The sequence below is a fragment of the Rhinopithecus roxellana genome, chromosome 10, assembly GCF_007565055.1.
Source record: "Rhinopithecus roxellana isolate Shanxi Qingling chromosome 10, ASM756505v1, whole genome shotgun sequence".
NCBI classification, from domain to species: domain Eukaryota; kingdom Metazoa; phylum Chordata; class Mammalia; order Primates; family Cercopithecidae; genus Rhinopithecus; species Rhinopithecus roxellana.
The window spans coordinates 92,823,824-92,849,159 of NC_044558.1; the positions used below are offsets into that span (position 1 = coordinate 92,823,824).

The following is a 25,336-nucleotide window of genomic DNA, read 5'->3' on the forward strand; positions in this document are numbered from 1 at the left end:
AATAGGCGGGGCACGGGCGTGTCAGGGGGCGTTCCACAGGTGCGACCAGGTAAATCTTGGTCTCTTCAGATTGACATCACCTGGCGCATGCCTAGTTGCTCTGCACCTTCCCGGGTCGCCGGCTGGATTTTCGCGCGCGCGGGAAAAGTTGGGGGGGATGAAGAACCCGGAAGTGCGCCATCTTGCCTCCGTTCATCCAAACAGTCCAACCTTTTATTGATAATAGTGATAAAGGGGCGCCGTGGTCTGTCTGGCTACTTCCTGCTGTTAAGGGGCGCTGTTAAGGTCGGGGCCCATGGTTGGCACTTGGACGTACGGATGAAGAATAAAATAAAGCACAGTATTAGTATAGGAACGAGGTATGGAAGCATTTGAGGGTTTGAATGTTAGTGTCTGCTAGGCCTGACTTGCTAACATAATAGCAGCACTCTAAGGAAGAGACAAGTGCCTCCTTTTTCAGCTGCAAACAAGCCTAGGGCTTGCCTGTTTTGGGCAGCTACTTAGGCTATTGAGGTAGTTCGGCGCTGCAGGGAGGCCAGGCTTTCAGCTGATTCCAATAACTAGAGGGAGGAAAAACAGCCCGTTTTGACGGGAGTGGCGTAGTGGCATGGAAAGTTGCTGGAAAAGCTCTGCTACTTCTGCCTGGCTGTATAGAGTTAGACTGGGGACCACGGACACAGGGACATAGAGGGATCAGTTAGTGGCTGTATGGTTAAGAGTTTTAGAGAGAGATCAGTTGCACGAGAAATAGCCTTCAAGGGGGGCTGTTTTGGCCTCCATTGGGTGCCTGAGTATGATTACCTCAGGATGAATTTGGAGTTGAATAACGGAAAGGAAGGATCGGGCCTTCAATGGGGGCCGTTTTGGCCTCCATTGGGTGCCTGAGTATGATTACCTCAGGATGAATTTGGAGTTGAATAACGGAAAGGAAGGATTGGGCAGTTGCACGAGAAATAGCCTTCAATGGGGGCCGTTTTGGCCTCCATTGGGTGCCTGAGTATGATTACCTCAGGATGAATTTGGAGTTGAATAACGGAAAGGAAGAATTGGGCAGTTGCACGAGAAATAGCCTTAAGGAAGACAACTGGCAGAACTATGTACTACTGAGTGTGTTCGGCTATCTTATGGCCAAGTTTCAGTGATGAGAAAAAAATTGCCATACAGTAGGCGGACTAGCAAAGGTCTGAGTGTATGAGTGAAACAGCAATATAAGTATAAAATGAGACTTCATTTTCAGTGTAGTCACGGAGTGTCCCTTGCCACTGGAGATGTGTCTGGGTCCTCCCATGTGAAAGCAAAAAGGAACTGGCAGTCTGTGTGTAGGGGTATGGTAAAGAAAGCATCCTTAAGGTCTAGCACAGTAAAATAAGTAGAATTGGTGGGGATATGGGACAGAAGGGTGTAAGGGTTGGGAACTACAGGGTGCGTGGGACGGGTGGCTTCATTGACTAGCCGAAGATCCTGTACTAACCTATACGTTCCATCTGCCTTTTTAACTGGAAGTATTGGAGTGTTACAGGGGGAATGTTTGCAGACAAGAATATGTTGGCTAAGTAGTCGCGTGATAATTGGCTTTAAACCTTGTAGATGTGTCGGAGAGAGAGAGAATTGGGGACGGTTTGGGAAACGAGTGGGATCTTTGAGCTTGACGAGAACTGGTGGGTGGTGAGCAGCTATGACCGGGGTGGAAGTGTCCCACACTTGAGGGTGTACAGAAATAGGGAAGATGGGGGGTGGGGGCGACATAGGAGGAGCCTGTGCACTTGCACAAAGCATGAGCAACAGGTCATGACGGGGTTGAAGGGGAGTGGATGAGTTGGTGGGAATGTATATGGAGGCCTTTAAGGTGCTCAGGATGTCTCGGCCTAGTAAGGGGGTAGGGCATGAGGGTATAATGAGGAACGAGTGCGCAAAGTAATTGTTGGCCAGGCAGCAATTAAGGAGTGGAGTTTTTCGTGGGGTGGATGGCTTTCCGTCTACTCCTACTACAGAGATATCGGATGGAAGGCTAGGTCCAGAGAAGGACGGCAAAACAGAATAGGTAGCCTCACTATCTATTAAAAAATCAATTGTCTTACCCGCTACCAGGAGAGTTACCCGCGGCTCGGCGAGGGTGATGGGGGTCCCCGAGTCTCGGCACCTTCAGTTGTCGTTGTCGTCGTCCAGATGTAGGAGCTGGAAGGAGCTCCCAGGATCCTGGGAAAGGGGGTCACGTGGAGACGCAGCACCTGTTCTCAGGGTGGGGCAATCAGACTTCCAGTGTCCTCCCTGCTGGCAAGCAGGGCAGGGGGTTGCTGGTGGACGAGGCTTAGGACATTCATTGGCCCAATGTCCTGACGTCTTGCACTTATGGCAAGGCTGCGTTGGGGCTCGGGGACCTTGCGGACACCTGTTGGCATAGTGTCCCGCCTTGCTGCACTTATAGCAGGCTCCTTTTGTAGCCTTGGAGTCTGCGGAGTATGTGCTCTCTGGTCTGGGGTTACAACTGGGCCGTAAAGCCGCTGCTAGGAGCTGGGCCTTCTGTTTGAGGCGTGCCTGTCGCACTGCCTCAGCCGTCTCCTCTCTGGAGTTATAGACCTTAAAGGCTAATTTAACCAGGTCTTGTATTGGTGCCTGAGGACCATCCTCTACCTTTTGAAGTTTTCTGCGAATGTCAGGAGCTGATTGAGAAATGAAATAAGACGCCAAAATGGTGGCCCCTGTAGGGGAGGCCGGATCTAACCGGGTATATTGGGTTAGAACCTCAGTCAGCCTATTTAAGAATGCGGCTGGATTTTCTTCTGGATTTTGAATAATTTATTTTAATTTGTTAAAATTTACAGTTTTGTTTGAGGCTGTTTGCATACCAGCCAACAAACACTGAACCATTATGTCTCGCCTACGGCGCCCAGGCTGGTTTGCTTGATAGTTCCAGTCCGGGTCTGCCGAGGGGACTGCTTGCTCCCCTAGTGGGATGGTGGCGTCAGTTAAATGTAGTTGGTTGGCATGCTGCCTGGCGGCCGCTAGGATGCGCTCTTGCTCCTCAGGGTTTAGGGTGGAGGTTAGGATAACCTGGAGGTCATGCCAAGTTAAGTCATAGGCCTGACAAAGGTATCTAAATTCCTTTATGTAGATGGTGGGATTAGCTGAGAAATCCCCTAAACGCTTCTCAATTTTGGAAAGATCGGCCAATGAAAAAGGGACATGTACTCTGACTACCCCCTCCGCCCCAGCCACCTCTCGCAAAGGCGCTAACACTGTAGGAGGGTGTGGGGCAGGAGTGGAGGCATCAGCAGGGCACTTAGAGAGGGTGTGTGCAGAGACAGGAGACTCAAGACAGCCAGTTGGGGGCCCCGAAGGAAGCACGGGACTGAGTGGATTACTAGTAGGTAAGGAGGAGGAAGGAGGAGTCTGGGCAGGAAGGGAGGGGGTGGAGAGAGCAGGGAGAGAAGGAGGAGTATAGGGACGAGAGCTTAAGGCCCAAAAGCCTTGTACGTAATTAATTTCAGACCACTTGCCTAGCCGCTGGCAGAAATTGCTGAGGTCGATCACGCCACAGTGGAAAGGAAAATTAACCGCTTCCTCCTAAGGTCTTGTTCAAGCTGTAAGGTTTTTAAATTGGCTAGGAGGCACCCTAAGGGGGTGCTCTTTGAAAATTTGGACTGGGGGTTTCCCATTTGTTTCCTCTTTACCGACACAATGGACCCAATGGACATGGGAATGGATCCCTGCCTGGCTTCAAAGCGTCCTTTGGAACCAGCAGAGACAGACGAGAGGCTCTTGAAGCCTAAGTGGAGATTACCTTCAGGCGGATGTCTCCGTCCTGAACGGGTCTCCCGAGCCACGTGGTGGCTCCAAATGGACCCCGGACCTGCGCAGGATTTCTGGCCGAGGGAGGTAAAGAGGAGACAAGGGCACTTACCCCAGAGAGGCCGTGAGAGTGAGGGAAGCGGGTCTCAGGTCCTGGTCCGTCTGCTGCGTGGGAGCAGGAGGAGGTTCCTCAACCCTTAGAGGCCTGAGGAGGGGTCTCCTCCCGGGTCTTCGGCACCAACTGTTTTGTTTTTCTAAGACCACCAGAGCGGGTACAAAAGAACCAGCGACTAGGCAAGGGTAGGAGCAAAACTGCAAGTTTATTTTGGTCACCTAGCTTCAAGGGAAGAAGGTGGGTAGGGAGAGGTCTGTTGGCCCCCCGACAAAAGGGGCCCCCAGAGTCACCCGTACAGCTCTCGGACGGAGTTCCCACAGTCCTGACGTCCCGACAGGAGTGGAGGACTGAGGAAGGCCGCGCGTGGCGTGCCTCTGGAGCGGCTTTTCTAGGAGTGGGAGGGCAATAGGCGGGGCACGGGCGTGTCAGGGGGCGTTCCACAGGTGCGACCAGGTAAATCTTGGTCTCTTCAGATTGACATCACCTGGCGCATGCCTAGTTGGTCTGCACCTTCCCGGGTCGCCGGCTGGATTTTCGCGCGCGCGGGAAAAGTTGGGGGGATGAAGAACCCGGAAGTGCGCCATCTTGCCTCCGTTCATCCAAACATCCATGTTGCATGATTTATGTCCCTTTACTCCTAAATGCTTCAACCTGTATCTCTTAAGAACAAGAATATTGTGTTACAGAAGTATAGAACAATGGTCCAATTCAGAATTTTAGCATTGATGCAATGCCATCATCTCTTATAACATATATAATAAATATAATTTTATATAATTTATATAACATATATAATAAGTATATATTTATTATATAAATATTGCATAAATATATATTTTGAGACAGAGTCTCACTGTCACCCAGGTTGGAGTGCAGTGGCACAATCTCAGCTCACCGTAGCCTCAACCTCTCAGGCTTAAGTGATCCTCTTACCTCAGCCTCCTGAGTGGCTGGAACTACAGGCACACACCACCATGTTTGGCCAATTTTTGTATTTTTTGTACAGGTAGGGTCTCACCATGTTGCCCAGGCTGATCTTGAACTCCTGGGCTCAAGTGATCTGCCTGTCTCATCCTCCCAAAGTGGTAGGATTACAGGCATAAGCCACTGCATCCAGCCATAAATATATTCTTATACTGAAAATTTTACCAATTATTCCAATACTCTTCTTTATAGCATCCCCCCTGCCAACATCTAGGCTCACACATGACATTTAGCTGAAGTATGTGACAGACGTGTTTCCTGGGAAGCCCACTAAGAAAACAATGGGGATTTTTTTTTTTTTTTTTTTTTTTTTTTTTTTTGAGACGGAGTCTAGCTCTGTCGCCCAGGCTGGAGTGCAGTGGCGCAATCTCGGCTCACTGCAAGCTCCACCTCCCAGGTTTACGCCACTCTCCTGCTTCAGCCTCCCAAGTAGCTGGGACTATAGGCGCCTGCCACCACGCCCGGCTAATTTTTTGTATTTTTTTTTAGTAGAAACGGGATTTCACCGTGTTAGCCAGGATGGTCTCGATCTCCTGACCTTGTGATCCACCCGCCTCAGCCTCCCAAAGTGCTGGGATTACAGGCGTGAGCCACCGCGCCTGGCCAATGGTGATGTTTTTACTGGGGGAAGTTTCCTCGGTGTTCATTCTTGAGGTATTTTAATGGTGTAATTTAATGGAGTAATTCCCTGCTTGTGGCCCATCTAGTCTGTCCCTATGGACACCAAGATTTAAGGGTCATCTCCATGTTCTGTAGGCCAGGCCCTCCTGGCCATTCCTGGGCCCTATCACTCATGGTGAGGACTGTGTCCCCTAACGGGTGCTATCTCCTGGCCTCTGTTACTCCAGGGTTCCACCATCCCCTTTGCTATCAGTGAGCCTAGCTCCCAAGGGTCCTCACCCACCATCCTGTGATGGCATCTCTTGCAGAAGAGGCTCTCTGAGCTTCTCTGTGATGCTGGCTGGTGTCGTCTTCTTGGTCCACTCCTTGTGGCCTTGGTAAAGGGGAATCTTGGTTCCCTGGGTCTTACGCAGCCTTCCCAAGCATTCTCACTTCCCTGACCTTTCATCCCATCTGCCACCATCTCCCCTGCAATTCTGGCATTTGGATCTCACTTAGCATGACCTCCTACTTTTTCTCCTCTTCTAGGAGCCCTCCTGGCAGCAAGTTTACACCTTCTCCTGGAGTCCTTGCCAGGGTGTGCAGCCCTGAACTTCCAAAAGACTTCCGAATCAATAAACCCTTTCTTATCTGACCTCACACTACAGCCCCTTGATTGAGTACCCTCAAGGTCCACTCCTGCACATACTCACCCGACTTCTGCTGGTCATGCTGGCTTGGCCCTCCAGCTACTTTGGGATATAGGCCCTTTCCTCCTCTATGAGGCCCATCACATCCCTGGCTGGTTTTTGCTGGAATTTAAGCCTAGTCACAACCCTTGTGGGCAGGAGAGGAGGTGGGCATAGGGACAAACATCTTGTGGATGAGATGCCTCTGTAGGGTTTCCAAGCAAGGGAGGAGGGTTAGCTCTTAACAGGGAGGGATGGATGGGTCACTTCTACATCTCTTAGGAGTCAGAGGAATCTGGGGATTCAAGATTCTCAGTGGGACCAGGGTGGTGGCTCTTGCCTGTAATCCCAGCACTATGGGAGGCTGAGGTGGGCAGATCACTTGAGGCCAGGAGTTCAAGACCAGCCTGGTCAACATGGTGAAACCCTGTCTCTACTAATAATACAAAAATTAGTCAGGTGTGGTGGCATGTGCCTGTAGTCCCAGCTACTCAGGAGGCTGAGGCAGGAGAACCACTTGAACCTGGGAAGTGGAGGGTGCAGTGAGCCGAGATTGTGCTGCTGCACTCCAGCCTGGGTGCCAGAGCAAGACACTGTCTCAAAACAACAACAACAACAACAAGATTCTCAGTGGCATCAACCTGAATGTCCCCATTCTATGTGTCAAGGCCCTATTCTTTTTTACCATGTAGGGTCCTGACCACATTGAGCAGACCTGATTATTTTGACAGCATATCATCACTTTCTCATCTACCCACTAGGATGGCTATAATCTACATGATCAGTGAGTGTTGGCAAGGATACAGAGAAACTGGAACTTTCATTCACTGCCAGGGGTGGGTGTGTATAAATGGTGCAGCCACTGTGGAAAACAGTCTGGCAGTTCTCAAATGGCTAAACATAAGAGTTATCACGTGATACAGAAATTCCACTCCTAGGTACACATGAGGGTTAATTTTATGTGTCTACTGGATGAGGTTAAGGGATGCCCAGATGGCTGGTAAAATGTTATTTCTGGATGTGTCTGTGAGCATGTTCCTGGAAGAGATTAGTATTTGAATCTGTAGACTGAGCAGAGAAGACAGCCCTCACCAGGGTGAGTGCGCATTTTCCAATCCACTGGAGGCCTGAATAGAACAAAAAGAGGAGCAGCAATTTTTTTCTCCCTGAGTGAGTTGAGGCATCTGTCTTCTCCTGTCCTTGGCTATTGATGCGCCTGGTTCTTAGGCTTTCAGACTTGGATTGGGACTTATTCCAGCAATCTCCTGGTTCTCAGCCTTCTGAATTGGTCTGAAACTACAACCACTGGCCTTCCTGAGTCTCCAGCTTGCAGATGGTGGATCACAGAACTTTTCAGACTCCATAATCACACAAGTCAAACCTTCATGATAAATCTCTTTCTATATATCTCTCTCTATTCTAATGGCGTGGTTTCTCTGGAGAACTCTGATTAATACAGCACATAGATGCTCCTTGGCTTATGATGGGGTCATCAATTGCGGACTGCCTTTTATACCTAAGAAAAATGAAAACATATGCCCGCACAAAATCTCATACAAGAGTGTCCATAGCAGCTATTAGTCATAATAGCAAAAAAATGCAGCAAAATAACAAAAAAGTGGAGAATATCCAAATACCTATCCATGGAAGACGGATAAACAAAATGTAGTCCATTTATGCAGTGGAAACCTCATTCGGTAATAAAAAGGAATGAAACACCAACATATACTACAACATGAACGGATCTTGAAAACATGTTCAGTTAAAGAAGCCAGACACAAAAGGCCACATATTGTATGATGCCATTTATATGAAAGGTTTGCAATAGATGAAATACATAGTAGATTGGCGGTTTCTAGGGATTAGGGAGAGAATGGGTTGGAGGAATGGGGAATGACTGCTAATGGGTGTCAGAGTTTCCTTTTAGGGTGATGAAAATGTCTGGAATTACTATGATGAATGTATCTGTGATATGGCTCTAGTTATGAATATGTTGAATATAAGTTTTATGAAATCACCAAGTATAAATCTCACAAATATACTCACACCACTGAATTGTACACTTTAAAAGGGTGAGAGCTTTATGGTATTGACTTATATCTCAATAAAAACTTTTTAAAAATTAAACACACACACGCACACACCAATTTCTTTGGAGTCCTGCATTTCTTAGGATTCGGTTCTGGACTTGATCTTCACTTTCTCTGCCTTCTGGCTGCAAGAAATGCAAGCCTCTTTCACCACCAAGGAGGCCCTCTGGCTCTCTCACTTAGCTTTCAATTGCTGATTGATTGCATTTAGCTTTTTACTACTTTTTTCCCCAGAGTCTTGGAAAGAGTCACCCAACACACTGGTCTGTTTATTTACGTACCAGCGCTATGCTGTTTAAATATCAGAGGCTTCATAGTATGTTTGAATATTGGCTAAGACTAGGCCCTGCTCAGCACTCTTCTTTTCCTGTGTTTTCCTAGCTATTGTGTGTGTGTTTTTCCATAAGAACTTTAGTGTCAACTTATCTGGTTCCATAGAAAAGCATATGTGGGTGTTTTTAGGGTGACAATTAAATCTATCAATCAACTCAGGGAGAACTGACATCTTTATGCAGTCAAGTCTTCCTATCCAAGGGTGTGGCTAGACCGGGAAGCCCCCAAAAGTTACAGTGGGCCAATATGCCAACACCAGGGTGGCCATTGCCAAAGACTGAGGGCCTGGAATGAAATACACCCCTTTTCAGATCAGCAAGGCCTCCTCTCTGCCCTGCCCAGATGACAACCACTCCTTGTATCATGCACCTGAGCTGCCCTGGTTCCCACCATCTCATAATTACCCTACTTCTGGAGCCATTTTACGGGGAGGCCCAGAGTCTGTGTGGTGGGAATGGAAGGCACCCAATAGCCACCTGGTCTACTCAGGAGCATCACTGGCTTGCAATGCCCAGTCCAGGGCCACTCTGCTGCTGGACACCTTGGCAGAGCAGGTCTCTGCTGCCCACTAGAGCTGGCCCTGAGCTCTTGGATGTGTGTGTGGCAGCAGCCAGGGCCAATCCAAGAGGCGGAGGTTGGGGTCCTGAGAGTTCTAGCCTTGGATTACTAGGCAGTATCGATGAGGTGAGTCTAAGAAGGTGCCCTTAGCATTGGTTCAGCACCAAGACGGGGGACAGAGATGGAGGCCGTCAATATGGCACAGGTAGTAGAAGCCCTGTCCTCTGTCCCTTCACCTACTCTAATCTCTGTAGGCTGAGCCAAACAGGGCAGAGAACAGGCTCTAGGTGACTCAGAGGAGCTGCCCTTGGTCGCTCTCCTCTCTCCAAGAATGACAATAACGAGGGAAGGCTCTTTCCATCCCATTCAATCTAGCATTCTTAGCAGGTAAGTTTTAACAGTGGTTTGTTGAGAGTCAGGCTGTCTAAGACACTCCTGTGGGGCAGAGAAGGGATGTTCAGTGGTTTCCTTTATTTGTTTCCTGTTCCTTCCTCTGAGACAGACCCTCTCCCTCATCCACCCAACAGACGGCCAGGATGCATCTGCTGGGGACTCTGCCCCTTGGCACTTGGAACCCATTCAATCATACATGTCTCAGACTCCTCTGCAGCCAGAGTTCTGGCTGTAATTTAGATTCTGCTAAGAAAGGGTGGTGGGATCTGTCTTCCCGCAGCTCTGGCAGCTGGCCATCCCTGATGGATGTTTGTGGTTGCAGGAATCTAACCAAGGTTTCGACTCCAGTTTTGTGCATGTGAGGCGGTGATGGCAGGAGCAGTGGTGGCATTAGCAGCAGCAGTGGTGGCTCTCTGACCTCTGATTCAGCTACAGTGGTGACCTCTGCCTTCTGCTCCTCCAGCCTTTCCAGTGATTTAGATAAAATCCTTTTCTGCCTAAGATTCCTGGAGTGCTTTCTGTTTTCTGGGCTGAACTTTGACTAGTGTGGACACTGTTGTTGGACTTGAGGTGAGGAGAGCCTCCTGGATGGACCTGGTGGGCCTTGCTCTGGAGGGCAGAGAGAAAAAGGCTGAGCATGGTTGTTTGGCCACTGGCTCAGGTTTAGGCTCTGGGGATGCAGAATCTCAGCATGTTAGGAGAGAAAACAGGAACCCAATAAAAATTCAAGAAGGCAAACTGAGCCACAGCATCAAGATGTGTAAACTAGGGAGGAGTGCAGCATAACAGGTGAAGAACAGGAGGCCTCCCATGAAGAGGCATCCAATTGGTTGTCCAATAAGAGGGTCCCCATAGCATGCATGTCCCAACTCCCTCTGTCTGTGTCTGTGGCAGACAAAGTAAGCCAATATGGGCATACTCTCCTGCTAGCAACTGAGCTCAGAGGGCTCCTCAATAGCCCAGACATACACTGTAAACCTATGAGCACCTTCTCTTTTCTGCATCCAGTGCAGACATTGCTAATCAACCATGGCACTTGTACCACCACTTTCCTCTACTGCATCCATGGCAGTCATCACTAATTGATTAGATAATTCTTCTCAGCTAATTGGCCATTCTTTAAAACCCTTCAGAAGATAAGGCTCCAGGTAGCCAGTACCAAATGGCTGTGGCAGACAAATGAGATGGAAACTCTCTGCCATCCCTATATAAAGTATTTAGATTTGGGAAGAAGGAGAGGCCAGTGGGAGGAAGGGTTGGATTGTAGCGGGAGGAAGGATGTGAGCTAATTTGCATGGGCAGATTAGGGAGGGAGAGTCAGGGAGGAGGGGGCATTCTCAGCTGGGTGGGAAGCAGCAGTGGTCGTGGGAAGCAGGATAGAATCATGGCAGTGATAGAGAAGCTGCAAATGCAGGCTGGTGTCAAACCATGGAGTCTGGATCCTAGTGTGCAAGTCATGGGAAGCAGGGGAGTGTGTGAGCTGGGAGAGCAGATTCACTAAAACACACACATGCACACATGTGTACACACACACACACACAAAATCTCTCTCATCTGGCAGGGGACCCTGAATTTCCTTATGCTGAGGGCTGGTGTCCATCTTCTCTTCATCCAGTAGGACCACTGATTTTCTTGACTTCACACAGCAGCCTAGGGAAGTATTATAGGAGATGTTAGTAACCCCATCCTTTCTGCAGAAGCTGAGACCACATAGCCAGATGGGAAAATGGAAGCACAGGGGCACACCTGGGGCCGTCACTGGGTCCTGTCCATTTAGGAGGAGTCATGTCCCTCCCCTGGCCATGCTCCCCACTTACCCGCAAAGGGTACTTCCTTTGACACCACAGATCTCTTACCTTCACTGGCCATGGCTGGATGGGGATGCCATTCCGTCCCACGCAGCACAGGGCAGACATGCAGGCTGCAGCTTCCTTGGCCAGCAGGTCCCAGCGGGCACTGTGGCCCAGGTTGCCTGTTGGGTCAGCTGGATCCAGGATGATAGGCCTGTAATTCCCACCCAGGGTCAGTCTTATTCCTGGCAACATCTCGGTGTCCACCTCTGGCACCGATTGGACTATCTTCCCTTTTCACCTAACAGTTTGCAGGGGCTAGGGCCAGGCTCAGAGATTCCTCAGCGCTCCCAGCACACACTACAGGGCAGGTATAGAAAATAAGACACACATGGCCACTTTGCCATTCTGTATTCAGGCAAACATTACTAACCAACCACAGTGCTACCGCTTACCCCTTCCTTATTCAGGGGAGGCATTGTTAATCAATCACAGCACTGGTTCCACAACTTTCCCTTTCTGCATCCATGATACAGGTTGAGTATCTCTTATCTAAAATGCTTGCAACCAGAAGTGTTTTGGATTTCAAATTTTTCAGATTTTGGACTCTTCGCTTACCAGTTAAGAATCCCTAATTTGAAAATCCAAAATGCTCCAATGAGCATTTTCCTTGAGCGTTTTTTTGGTAATCAAAAAGCTTCAAATTCTGGGCCATTTTCAGATTTTGAATTTTTGCATTTGGGATGCTCAACGTTTGGACACCACTAGTTGGTTAGCCTGCTGTTTCCAGCTGCATCAAATCACAACCTCAGAAGCTTTTTCAACACATCATTCTAAGTAGCCACTACGCACTGACTGGAGATGCATCCTGAGTTTGCAAAAGCATCTCTGTTACCTCTGTACCCATTTCCGAGGTAGGCAAAATCCCAAAGAATGAAACATGCTTATGTCACCTGGGTGGGTTCACAGGTAGGGTGGTCAGATTTAACAAATACAAATACAAGGCTGGGCACAGTGGCTCATGCTTGTAATCCTGGAACTTTGGGAGGCCGAGGCGGGCAGGTCACTTGAGGCCAGGAGTTCGAGACCAGCCTGGCCGACATGGTGAAACCCCTGTCTCTACTAAAAATACAAAAATTAGCTGGCCATAGTGGCATGTGCCTGTGGTCCCAGCTACTCAGGAGGCTGAGGAAGAAGAATTGCTTGAACCCAGGAGGAGGAGGTTGCAGTGAGCCAAGATCACACCATTGCACTCCAGCCTGGACGACAAAAACAGACAAACAACAACAGCAACAACCAACCAGGATGCCCAGTAAAATTTGACTTTCAGATAAAAAGTGAATAATTTTTAAGCATAATTATGTCTCAAATATGGCATTGGGCATACTTACACTAAGAAGTTATTCACTGTTTACCTGAAACTCAAATTTAACTTGGGGTCTTGCATTTTATCTGGCAACCCTATTCCTGGGTGACCAGAAAATTGACTGCTTGTCCCTCAGGTGCTAAGAATATAACTTCTAGAAACGAATCAGTTCTACGAAGAGTGTTTTCCCGTCTCTGCTCTGCAATCTAGAAAGTGGGGAGAGTGAGTGATCCCAGGTCTGAAATTCTGGAACATTGGGGGTAGACCCGAACCTGGGCTTCTGAAGCTGCTGTTTCAGGAAGTCTCCAACAGTCTTGTCCTCGGTGTTGTAGTTGATGGTCCAGTAGATACAGAGCTGGCGGTACTGGGTGACCAGCTCCAGGACCGTGCGGAAGCCCTCAGCCATGTTGAACTGGGAGTCCTTCCCGCCCTGCTCCCAGGCGTACACAGTCAGGAGTTCCAGCCCGTGCTTTGGGGGTAGGGAGCCTCTCCCCTCGGAGATCTTGTGACACTGGAGAACGAGGAGAAAGATGTGTTGGTTTATATTGGCACTGATGAGGTACAGAAGGGACTATTCTGGACTTGGCAAAGCAACCCCAAAACTTTTATTGAGCACTACATGTGCCAGATGCCTTGCTATGCATTATCCCATCATATCCTGCAACATAGCTTTATCACCCCCATCTTACAGATAAGAAAACTAAGGTCCCACAGCTGAGATATAGCACTCTTTCTGCTCTGCTCCCCCAACCCGGGTTCCTGGCCAGGGCTGGGCCCTGCCTCCTCCCAGGAAAGTGCTCCAGAGGCAGAGCCTAGGGCTGCTGGGGAAGGTGGCCCATCCATGTGCCGAACCTGCTGGTACCAGTGCTTCACCAGACGGATCAGGCTCTTCAGCTTGGTAGGGCGAGAGATGATGAAATCCCGTTGTAGCTCTGTGAAGCAGGTGGAGTACTCGCCTGCATTGCTGTAGCTGCGGATGAGGTCGACGTACACTTGAGAGCTGGGCCTGGAGCCAGAGACCAGCTGGCCTGGAGGTGGGGAGACGGTTACCATCACTCTGGTTCCCACGGTGTCCCAATGGGGCCAACTTAGAAAGGACTTCTGAGATCTCCTACCTCTTGGGTGTTTTCCTAAGGGTGGTCTGGGATCCACTGGGAGGCCACAGGGTGTTTTTAGGTGGAACACAGATGTGGCATGACCCACGTTAAATCCCTGGTGACAGTCTTACTCCCTTTTCTGCTCCCTTTCAAACCATCTGTTTACCTATCTTGGAAAAAGTCTCAGCTTGGAGCTAGTCTTTCTTTAACACCTCTCTAATACTTGCTTATCTTTCTCTCTAACTGGGGGAGGACAGGCCTCGGTCTTACAACCTCCTGCAGGTAACAGAGCTATGTATGGAGTTGACATCACCATTCTGGTTACATTGCACTTAAAGGCATTCCTTAATATCCAAATTCTCGCTCTCTGAACTGAGGAACTGAATAGATTCAGACAAATTGCTGGGCTGGGTGCAGTGGCTTACGTCTGTAATCCCAGCACTCTGGAAGGCCACTGCAGGAGGCTCATATGAAGCCAGGAGTTTCAGATCAGCCTGGGCAACATAGTGAGATCTCCATCTCTACAAAAAATTCTATAAATTAACCAGGCATAGTGGTATGCACCTGTAGTCCCAGCTTCTCAAGAGGCTGGGGCGGGAGGATCACTTGAGCCCAGGAGTTCGAAGCTGCATTGAGTCATGATCACGCCACTGCACTCCAGGCTGGGTGATAAAGTAAGACCCTGTCTCTTAAAACAAAATTCTGCATGAATCCCTCCCTTGGCTACCTGCTCCCTCAAACTCAGAAACTAAATAAATTCAGATACGAGGGATTTTCTCACTCTGAAAACTGCTAACCAAACTGAGAGTTGAAGAGATATGAAGAGAGTTGTATCTATTTTGTTCAAGGCTTTATTTCTGGTGCTTGGAAGAGCACTGGGCACAGAGTAGATGCATGTATTGAATGAACTGAATGAATAGATCTGCAGCAGGTGGAGGAGGTGGATGGCACACAAACCACTCAAAGCTTGGAATGTGCAAGAAACATCAGTGTCCTTACTGTCAGATGTGAGATAAAGACAGTGGGGCTCAGGATGGGGAAGTCCCTTGTTCAAGGTCATCCAGCATATTGGTGGAATTGCTGGGACTAGAACCCAGCTTGAGGCCACTGTTAGCCCACAGAGTGCCTGTGCAAATTAGAAAAAGGTGCTTTCTTCTTTAGATACTTTGCAGGAAAGTTGTGATGAACATACACAACTACAGTGCCTGCAATGATGCGAACAGATGTGGCCTGGTTGTGCACTGTGCAACCTCTACAACTGCGCATGGCAGGCCTGCCTCTGTATTTTCCCCTCTCAGGTCTATGCCAGGGCACCTCACCTAGGGCGTCAAAGGCTGGCAGCACGTCAAAGTCCACACTCTGGTCCAGCATCGTCTGGGATGTCAGTGAGAAGCTCAGCACACGGGGATTCTCCCATTTGGAGACTTCAAACTTGACCTCGAACTGCCGCTCCCGTTGACATGCCTCCAGCTGGGCTCGGATCTCGGATATAATCTCGGCCCGCTTGTTCCCCTGCTCAGTGAACTGGCTGAAGCAGCTGAGGAACACCACAAGGTCGGCGTCTGAGCGGCCTTGCAGAGCTGTGCCTTTGGCTGAAGAGCCACCCTAGAGAGGACATGGCAGGTGGCTCAACCCTTGAAGCATGGCTTGGCATTCTTTTGCCTGTGGGTTCTGGACTATGAGTTAGAAAACCTACTGTGTGATCTTTGACAAGTCACCTAACCTCTCTGTTACATCTTTAATCTGGTATGACTGTAAGAAAAAGAAGCGTGCAAGAGGTAAGTTTAAACCCTTCAACAAATGCAAAATTTCTCACTCCATCATGTTTTGTGACTGGAGAGGATTTGAGAAGTGTTTTGTTTGTTGGTTGTTTTTTTGGCCCTGAAGCTCCCAAGCCTGTCTGCACCTGGAAGGCTTTTACAAATGACCAACGGCTGGCTCCCACCCCACAGGACTGTGATTTAAGTTTTCCTGGGTTGGGGCTTGGGCATCAGCATATTTTTTGAAAACTGTGATTCCAAAGTCAAGCCAGGGAAGCCAGGGTTGAGAACCAGTGAGCCAAGCCACTCTCCTCAAGTGTTAGAAATCAGGAAGGTGAGGATCAGAGAAGGGAAGGTACATGCCTATGGTCACACAGCAAACCAGCATCCCTGGCACTGTTCACTGGTTGCCTTTATGTTAACACTCTTTCTGAGCCGATCTGGGTCTCACTTCTCTCTCCAACTGTGGACTGAGGCTGTATCCAGTGCCGTGGACAGTGTGACCTTTTGTACACCCCCAGTGTCCTTTCCACCTGGGATCAGCATCCTGGTGTTCTATGGAGGGACCACCCCTACCCCACACTCAGCCCATGAGGTCTAGGCGGGGGCCACTTCACCGTGTGACCTGTTCTTGGCCATCCAGAGCATCATGTCTCCCTGGCCCCAGTAATTAGTTTGGGGGTTGGTAGGTTACTCAAGGCAGGCCAATGAGACTCAATTCCAAGACTTTTATTTGAATTTTAAGAAAAAGCAAATTCCCCTTTCTGGAAGCTTAGAGCTGCCAAAGACCACCATATGTTAAGGGCCTATCCAAGACATTAAAAAGCAAAACCAAGAACTGGAGAGAAAAACTGAGTCCTGATGATGCTGCCTGGTCTCCCGTATCTAGCTATGCCTGTAAGCAGCCCTACCCCCAGACTTCCCAGTTGTATCAGTCAATACATTCCTTTGCTGCCTCTTTTGAGTTGGGTGTCACCAGCAACCAAAAAAGACTTGTTGGACATATCTGGGCCCTCTCTCTGCCAATCCCCCATGATCACTTTCTGGCTCTTTCTCTATGCCTGGCTTTTTGCTGGTTGCTACCAGGGTGGAAGTGGGTCAGGCCTGGCCCTGGGCTGGGAGAGATCACCAGCTTGCAGGACATTGCTTGCCTATAGCTCTCTGAGGACTCACCTTGACCACCTTGATCACTTTGATGGGAGAATTCCGGAAGCAGTTTTCCTTCAAAAATGAACAGATGGTATCAACAGCCTTGTTCACCTGGGCCAGGAACTGGTGGTTGGGCTGGAGAAATTCACTGATGAATTTGTCGAGGTCCCCAGCTGGGGTTTGGTAAAGGAGGGCTGGCTGCAGAGAGAATCCAGGGAGGGCTAGCTTGAGACGGGACTCCCAGTGCTCACCCAAGCCCTGCCCCTTGAGGGGACAAGACTCCCACTGTCTCCCACGTTCCTCTTTCCTTCTCAGCTGGTGGGTAGGTTCTGAGGTAGCATCAGAAGGACCTGAGATTGAATTTTGGTTCTAGCATCAATACACAGTCTCAGTTTCCCCATGTTTAAATGAGTGCAATAATAAAGCCCGAGTCTCAATGGATTGTCTTGAGTATTAAACGCTGGTCATGAGACCCTGCTGCAAAATAGTAAAAGTGATAAAATCATGTCCTTTTGGGAGCTGCAAGTGGCTTATGTCTCAGTTTTCCTAGAAGCAGGGCCCATGGTGGGAATTCTTGTGGATATGATTAATTGGGGCAGTGCTTGGAGGAGAAGTGGAATGAGGGCAGCAGCAGAGGGCAGAGAAGAGTCTCAGCAAAGCTAGGTGCTCAGCCGGAGACAAGCGTTTGCCTGATCCCACAGGGAGCGCTGGACCGTGAATTGTATCAGAGTCGGTTCCGCCTGGAGACAAAGTTGGGCCTTTTGTAACCCTGTGTCACTCAGGCACTGGCTGGGATGTAGCAATCTGTGCATTTCACGGAAGGCAAGTCTCCAGAGAAGGAGTGGCTATGAGTTGTCAGGAACCAACACTCCTAGCAGCGAGGGATGGGTGCACCGGCAGGTTAAGGGAACCTGACTAGAAGGTAGGACCCTCCGTCTTACCATCACATCCCAGGGCGGCATGGGTGTCCCATCTCTACTCAGAAAGCAGGCCTTCTTTCTGAGCACCAGTACTGCTGCTTCCTGGGCCAACAGCTCCCAGCTACCCTGGCCCACGTTCCAGGTGGGATCAGCGGGGTCCAGGACCAGAGGTCTGGGGGCACAGCAAGAGGGTGGGTGGGGAAGGTGGGAGTCAGTGAAAGAGGAGGTGGGTGGAAGGGCTGACAAGGGGCGTGAGGGCTGGAAAGAGGGTCAGGACCTCAGGATTGGCTCAGTCTTGTCCAAATGCAGAAGCAGTCTCAATTAGCTGCCTTGGTTGGAAAGCTATTGGGTGGCCCCGTCAACTGAGAAATACTATTTTATCATGCTAACAAAACTGGCCCTGGTTCCTTTTGGGACTCCTTATGTCCACATTTCCTCAGCAAAGAGTCCAGAGGGAAGCAGAGTGAGGAGCGGAATTGCTACCCCAAACCCTACCTTGGACCCCTCCTGGATGACTGACTCCAGGGTGACAGTGGGGAGGAGAAGCATAATTAAGCCAGGCAAAGGGAAGCGGGTCTTCACCTGGGTTTTCGAAGCTGACCAAGAAGGTGCATTCTCATGGCTGGGTCCTCAGTGCTATAGTTGACCGTCCAGTAGACACAGAGCTGCTGATGCTGCTGCACGAGCCCCAGCACTGTCCGGAAGCCTTGGGCCATGTTGAAACAGTTCTTCCCGCAGCCCTGCTCCCAGGCAAAGATAGTGAGGAGCTCCAGGGCATAGGCTGGGGGCAGAGAGGCAGGGGCTGGTCGTTTTCTTTTGTTCTGAGCCGCAACCTGTGTCACCCAAGGCCAAGATGAGTGATTAGTGGATGTGAACTGAGTGTGGCCATAAGCACTTGGGGCAGGAAGGGAATATAGAAAACAGAAGTGCAGAAAGAATAGAAACTTGCTGATACTTCTCATTTTACAGGTGGGTAAACTGAGGTTCAGAGGAGGGTAGTGACTTGTCTAAGGTCATACAGTGAGACTGAGAGCTCAGCTGTGGCTTTTGCCCAGTGTCTTCCCTCAAGGAATTTGGAAATTTAAAACAACTTGAGTGTGTAACTCTAATTGAAGATGGAAGCATTGACGAATCCATCCATCACCAGCCTTTAGGAATATTTTAACATTAATCACATAACATAGGGTGGTTGTACAGGAATAGGGGCTACAATATATCCATCTTGGTATCCCAGTGTCCATCACAAGAGTTAGTAATAGCAGGTGCTCAATAGATGTTTGTTGAATATAGGGATGCATGAATGCAAGTCAGAATTCAGAGAAGTATTTAGTAAGGGAACTCCGAAGGATGCTCAGAATTTAGTGCAACTCAAAAGAGGCAGCAAGACTGGGGCGCGGTTGCTCACGCCTGTAATTCTAGCACTTTGGGAGGCCAAGGTGGGTGAATTACTTGAGCTCAGAAGTTAGAGACTAACCTGGGCAACATGGTAAGACTCCTGTCTCTACAAAAAGTACAAAAGTCAGCCAGGTGTAGTAGTGCATGCCTGTAGTCTTAGCTACTCGGGGGGCTGAGGCAGGAGAATTGCTTGAGCCCAGAAGGTCGAGGCTGCAATGAGCTGTAATTGTGCCACTGCACTCCAGCGTGGGTGACAAAGTGAGACTCTTTCTCAAAAAAAAAAAAAAAAAAGAAAAAGAAAAAGAAAAAAAAGCCTGTGAAAGAATGTATTGGCTGATGTAACCCAAAAGCCCTGGAGTAGACTCCTTTCAGGCACAGGTTGATCCAGGAACCCATAAGGTGTCATCAGCTTTTCTGTTCAGATCTTTTCTGTTCAAGTGCTCTGGTTTTTCTGTCTTGGACAGGCCCTTACCATATGGTGGTCACTGCCAGCTCTAGGCTTCCAGAAAGGGGAGTTTTCTTTTCTAAAAATAGAGATGTGGTGGGGATAACATAATAAGCAAAAGCTTGGAGGTGGGGGAAAATCAGAGAAAACATTTGCAGTGTCAAAAGAGAGAAGTGGATGGGCTAAAGAGGGACAGTGAACCCCAGGTACAAGAAATGAGGACTTTAGAGTTGATAGAGAAAAGATTTTTTTCTAACAGTGACTTCCAGATCTGGGCAGGAAATGGAGGATGGAGGAGGCCGGTCCTTTTGCTTTGGATGATCAATAAGAAGCCAAGGAGGGGAGATGTGGGTGTAGGGGAGGAACTGATTGGCTGGAGTGGTTGCCATGACAGTGGAGGCTTCCTGGGAGGAGCCAGGGGCAACTCACCTGGCGGTACCAGTGCTTCACCAGCAGAATCAGGTTCTTCAGCTTGGCTGGGCGAATGTTCACGAAGTTCCTCCGCAGCTCTGTGAAGCAGGCCTTATGTTCGCCCTCCTGGCAGCCACTGCTGAGGAGCCTCGAGTAGACCTGGGGATTTGGTTTGGTGCCAGAACTGAGCTGCCCTGTAGAAGTTTGAAACACCCTGAGTGTGAAACTCCAATCGCAGACAGCAGCATTTACCAGCCCATCCATTCGCCAGCCTTTACGAATATTCGAACATTAATCACCTAACATTGCAATCAGTGATACACTATAATATTGAATAACAATCAGAGCTATCTTTTTTTTCAGTATCAATTCTGTACTGGATGCTTTTTAATAATTTTTGCTAATCCATCCAGTAATGGCACGGTGGATAATCTTCTATTTATTCATTTTAAAAAAATTTTCCCTGAAAGCTGAAAGACGGATAATCTTGACCCAGAAAAGCTGTGTCACGTAGTGGTTAAAGGAGTGAGCTTTGGAGACAGATAAGCCTGGGTTCAAATCCAAGCTGTGTGATTTTTACCTCTTCGGGTATAGTTTCCTCATCTGTCAAAGGGGGATCATAAATAGCACCTGTCCTTCTAAGGTTATTGTAAGAATCAGTTGAAATCTACATGTGAAGTGCTTAGAACAGTGTATAGAATACATCATGTGCTCAATAAGCAGTAATTATTGCTATTATTAACGTTATCTTCCAGAAGAAGAAAAACAAGACAGAGAGGAAGCTACAATTGAGTCTCATCCCTCACTTTCGTAAGGCTGGCCTCTAAAATAAATGCCTTCTTCATGAAAAGTGACTGCAGAAGGTTATCCACTGGCAGAGAGGGGCTTTAAGGAAGCTTGCTGCTAGGGCTCTGGGTGGGGGAAAAAAGAAAATCCCCTGTGAGAAACTGGGACCCCCATCCTGTGCTAGATGTGGATGTGAAGTCCAAATGTACAGTATCTGCATGGTGAGGAAATCCCAGACTGTTGAATTAATGCATAATCTAGCCTGGGAATTAGTGAACCTCTTGGAGTCCAGGTAGAAGCGAAATGAAAACTTGGTCCCACGGGGAATATTCTCCAACCCATGGCACAAGGAACTTCCACAGGAAAAGCAAAGACAACAAAAGCTCCACAAACCCCAAAGATCAGTTCACAATAAAAAATGACGAACCATATGAGGAAATGCTTGACCATGAGGGAGAGTCAGGCGACACAGCAAATAGGAAAATTAGCACCTCAAGAAGCTGGGTTGATTGGACAATCTGAGGCACTAAAATAAGCATGTTGGAAGTTATTAAAGACATCAAAGACACTGAAACCACAGTGAAAGAATTGAAGCCTATGAACAAATAACAGATTGATTTAAGAAAGAGAGAAACACAACTTCTAGAGGTGAAAAAGTCATTGAAATTAAAAAAAAATTAAGGATAAGCAGCAGAGTAGACATTATTTTAATAGAGTTTATAAACCAGAAGACAGGTCCAAGACACTGAAAAACAGGCAGCCCTGACAGACAAAGAGATGGGAACAATGAGAGCGATGACAAGCGGCCAGGCGCACTGGCTCACGCCTCTAATCCCAGCACTTTGGGAGGCCGAGGCGGGCAGATCATGAGGTCAGGAGATAGAGACCATCCTAGCTAACATTGTGAAACCTCGTCTCTGCTAAAAAAAGAAATACAAAAAAATTAGCCGGGCTTGGTAGCGGGCGCCTGTAGTCCCAGCTTCTCAGGAGGCTGAGGCAGGAGAACAGAGTGAACCCGGGAGGCGGTGGAGCTTGCAGTGAGCGAGATCGCGCCACTGAACTCTCACAGAGCGAGACTCCAGAGAGAGACTCCGTCTCAAAAAAAAAAAAAAAAAAAAAAGAGAGAGAGAGAGAGAGAGATGAAAAGCCATGGAGGATGAGATAAGAAACTATCTAACAGGAGTTCCAGAAGTAGAGAATAGAGAAAATAGGGGAGAGGCAGTATTCGAAGAGCTACTGGAAGACATCTCCCTAAAACTAAAGGAAGAATTGAGCTCTCAGATTCAGGAGGGACAGCACATTTCAAAGAGGACACATTAAAAAGAAATCCATACACCAGATACATCAAAGAGAAGCTGAAGAATACTATGAACCAAGAGAAAGTCTTAAAAGCCAACAAAAGGGAAATCAAAACAAAATGAACAAACAAAAACCACGCACACAAACAAAAAAACAGATCGTTAACAACAAAAATTCAACAACTGACAGAGACTTCTCATCAGCAACAACAGGTAAGAAGACAGCAGAACTAAGGAAAACAAGTGTCAAGCATCCCATTCAAGCATGGAGGTGAAACAGAAAGGGCTTTAGACAAAGTCTGAGAAAAATTTGTCACTCATAAACCCTTTCTGAAAAAGTACTAAAAGATGTATTTCTGTAAGAAGGAAAATGAATCCAGAAGGAAGAACTGGAAATCAAGTAGCAATGGTGAAAAAATTTGTTAATTATATTAATAGGTTTTAATTTGCACAGACTGTGAAAACAAAAACAAAAGAAACAGTCTCCCCTATTATTAGTGTCTGGTAGTTTAGTTCCAAGATACTATTAAACCTGTGTAAATTATTATATCATTATTGCTTGTTTCATTTTTGTCTTTTAGCTTTGTGCTGCCTATAAAGGGTACAATTTAATAACACATACTAGGAAATAAAGAGTGGAGAGGGTACATCAGGAAAATGCCGACAAAAGAGGACTGCGGCTCTGTTAATATCAGACAAAAGGCTTTAAGACAAAGATAACGTTTAGAAGTAATGAAGATTATTACTTAATGATAAAAAGTACAATCCAATAAAGTATAATAATTATGTGCATATATGTTCTCAATAACATAGCCTCAAAATATTAGAAGCAAAACTTCACAGAATTGCAAGGAACAATGGATAAGTCTCCATTCTGAGCAGGAGATTTTAAGATATCTCGCTCAGAAATTGAGAGACTAAACAAAAAATTATCTGAGCAAAAGGTCATAAACTAGATCTAAAGGACCTATATAGAAGTCTGCATTCAGCAATGAAAGCGTGCGATCTTTTTTTTTTTTTTTTTGAGATGGAGTCTCACTCTGTCTCTCAGGCTGGAGTGCAGCGGTGCAATCTCAGCTCACTGCAACCTCCACCTCCCAGGTTCAAGTAATTTTCCTGCCTCAGTCTCCCGAGTAGCTGGGATTACAGGTGCATGCCACCACGCCAGGCTATTTTTTTTTTTTTTTTTTTGTATTTTTGTATTTTTAGTGGAGACAGGGTTTCACTATGGCCAGGCTGGTCTCGAACTCCTGAACTCAAGTGATCCACCCGCCTTGGCCTCCCAAAGTGCTGGGATTACAGGTGTGATCCACCATGCCTGGCTGGAAAGCATGCATTCTTTTCAACCATGGGCAACCTAAGAAATGCCAACAAATTCCAAATAATTGATATCACATAAAGTATGTTTTCTGACTATAGTTTTAAAAAAGATAATAAGTAAATGTCAAAAGCAAACAAAACCCCAAAACATTCATTTGGAAAGCTACTTCCAAATATTCATGGATGAAACAACAAACAATGATGTCATAATTAAAAGTACAAAATATTTAGACCGGAATGAGGATAAAAATTATACATGTCAAACAAAAGATTTACCCTGTAACTAAAGTGGTACTGAAAGGGAAATTGGTAGCTTTAATTGCGTTGACTAAAACTGACAATTATTAAGCTAAGATTCACCTCCAAAAGTTAAAAAAAAAAAAAATGAACCATAAAGTAAACCCTTTAAAATAAGGAAGAAAATTATAACATGAGAATTTCTTTAAAAAAAATACCAAGCAGATATGCCTACTGTTAGCATTTTTAAAATCTGAATTGGGGTACATGGGTGTGTGATGTCTGTAGTTTTCTGTATGCTTGAAACGTTTCATAATTAAAATCTTTGTAAAGTTAAAGCACTAAATAGTTGTAAGATTTGATGGTGATGATTACTTTCAATATCTCAAAGTCGTTTTCAATGCTTGGTCAAGTAGGAGAATTAAGATCACAAAGAGGAGGCAGGCACCCCAGTTAGATGGGCACCTGAGGTCCCTATCATTCTCCAAGTGACATGCTGGGCACCCTCACCCAGAGCATCAAAGGCAGGCAGCAGGCTAACATCTGTCCATCTCTTCAGGGCCGTGGACACCAGCTGGAACTGCAGAGCCTCAGGCACATTCTGCTCAGGAAACTGAAGGCTCAGGCCAGGGACCTGGCCCTGCCACCAGGATTCTAGCTGCGCTCGCATCTCATTGAGGATCTCTGCGCGGCGGGGCCCCTGGTCCTTGTAGTCCGTGAAGCAGTTGAGGAAGATGACGAGTTCAACATCACAGCCATCCCTTAGGTCTGTGCCCCGACCAAATGAGCCCCCCTGGGGAGGGAAGTACAGCTCAGACCAGGGAACTCCTAGGAGCCTGGGAGTCAGACTATGATCCCATCACCGGCGCCCATCTACAGCCTGGAACCTGCCCTCTCGCTGATGTCAGGTCTGGGCACTATGACAGAGGCAGACTGCATGGGTCCTGTGACCTCTTAGAATTGTGACAGAGAGTCAAGTTGTAACTGCCTGCATCTGCCCTCTGATCCATGAAGCCTGAGCTAAGTCAGGCCAATCTGCAGCAACAGGTAATGGAGTTGGGGCTGAGTAGGGGCAGCGACCAAACATTTTAGCCTACTATCTGCAGCGCCTACTGACAGCACATCTGGGCCAACAGTTGCAAATTGAGGTCCCAAGTCCAAATAGGGCCTGCAGTTGCGCTCTGTTGCCCTGTTTCCGTCAATTCCCTCCCTCCCTCCCTCTCTTCTTCTTTCCTTCCTGCAACAAACATTTAGTGAACACTTACATGTAATGTGGTATCACACGGGATATCACACATATCCCGGTACATGTCAGTGCTCACTAAATGTTTGTTGCAGGAAGGAAAGAAGAGGAGAGGATACAAAATTTCTGTTCTCCTGGAACTTACATGCTGGCTGGGGGAGAAAAGGAAAATGCTAAGCACTGTGCAGAGCAGAAAGGGGGCTGGTAGTGCAAGACTGCAATTTTATTTTTATTTATTTATTTTTGTTTTTAAGATGGAGTTTCACTCTTATCACCCAGGCTGGAGTGCAGTGACACGGTCTCAGCTCACTGCAACATCTGCCTCCCGGGTTCAAGCGATTTTCCTGCCTCAGCCTCCCGAGTAGCTGGGATTACAGGGGCCTGTCACCATACCTGGCTAATTTTTGTATTTTTAGTAGAGACAGGGTTTCACCATGTTGGCCAGGGTGGTCTCGAACTCCTGAACTCAGGTGATCTGCCCACCTTGACCTCCCAAAGTGCTGGGATTACAGGCGTGACCCACCGTGCCCGGGCAAGACTGCAATTTTAAATTGCGTGGTCAGGCCTC

The 25,336-nt window shown here is 47.7% G+C and overlaps 1 protein-coding gene across 1 annotated transcript in view; it reads right to left on the minus strand.

The window, feature by feature from the left end:
• Positions 1–8,235: 8,235 nt before the first annotated feature.
• Positions 8,236–25,336, minus strand: part of OAS3 (2'-5'-oligoadenylate synthetase 3) — a 28,605-nt gene continuing 11,504 nt past the window's right edge. Inside the window, exons 7-16 of the mRNA XM_010368753.2 lie at positions 24,036–24,318; positions 19,903–20,078; positions 18,216–18,466; positions 17,655–17,805; positions 16,738–16,911; positions 15,124–15,409; positions 13,560–13,735; positions 12,980–13,218; positions 11,408–11,555; positions 8,236–11,201 (exon numbers count right to left, since the gene is read on the minus strand). Coding sequence (XP_010367055.2) covers positions 11,190–11,201; positions 11,408–11,555; positions 12,980–13,218; positions 13,560–13,735; positions 15,124–15,409; positions 16,738–16,911; positions 17,655–17,805; positions 18,216–18,466; positions 19,903–20,078; positions 24,036–24,318 — 1,896 coding nt within the window. The 3' untranslated portion in view covers positions 8,236–11,189. The remainder of the gene's footprint in view (positions 11,202–11,407; positions 11,556–12,979; positions 13,219–13,559; positions 13,736–15,123; positions 15,410–16,737; positions 16,912–17,654; positions 17,806–18,215; positions 18,467–19,902; positions 20,079–24,035; positions 24,319–25,336) is intronic.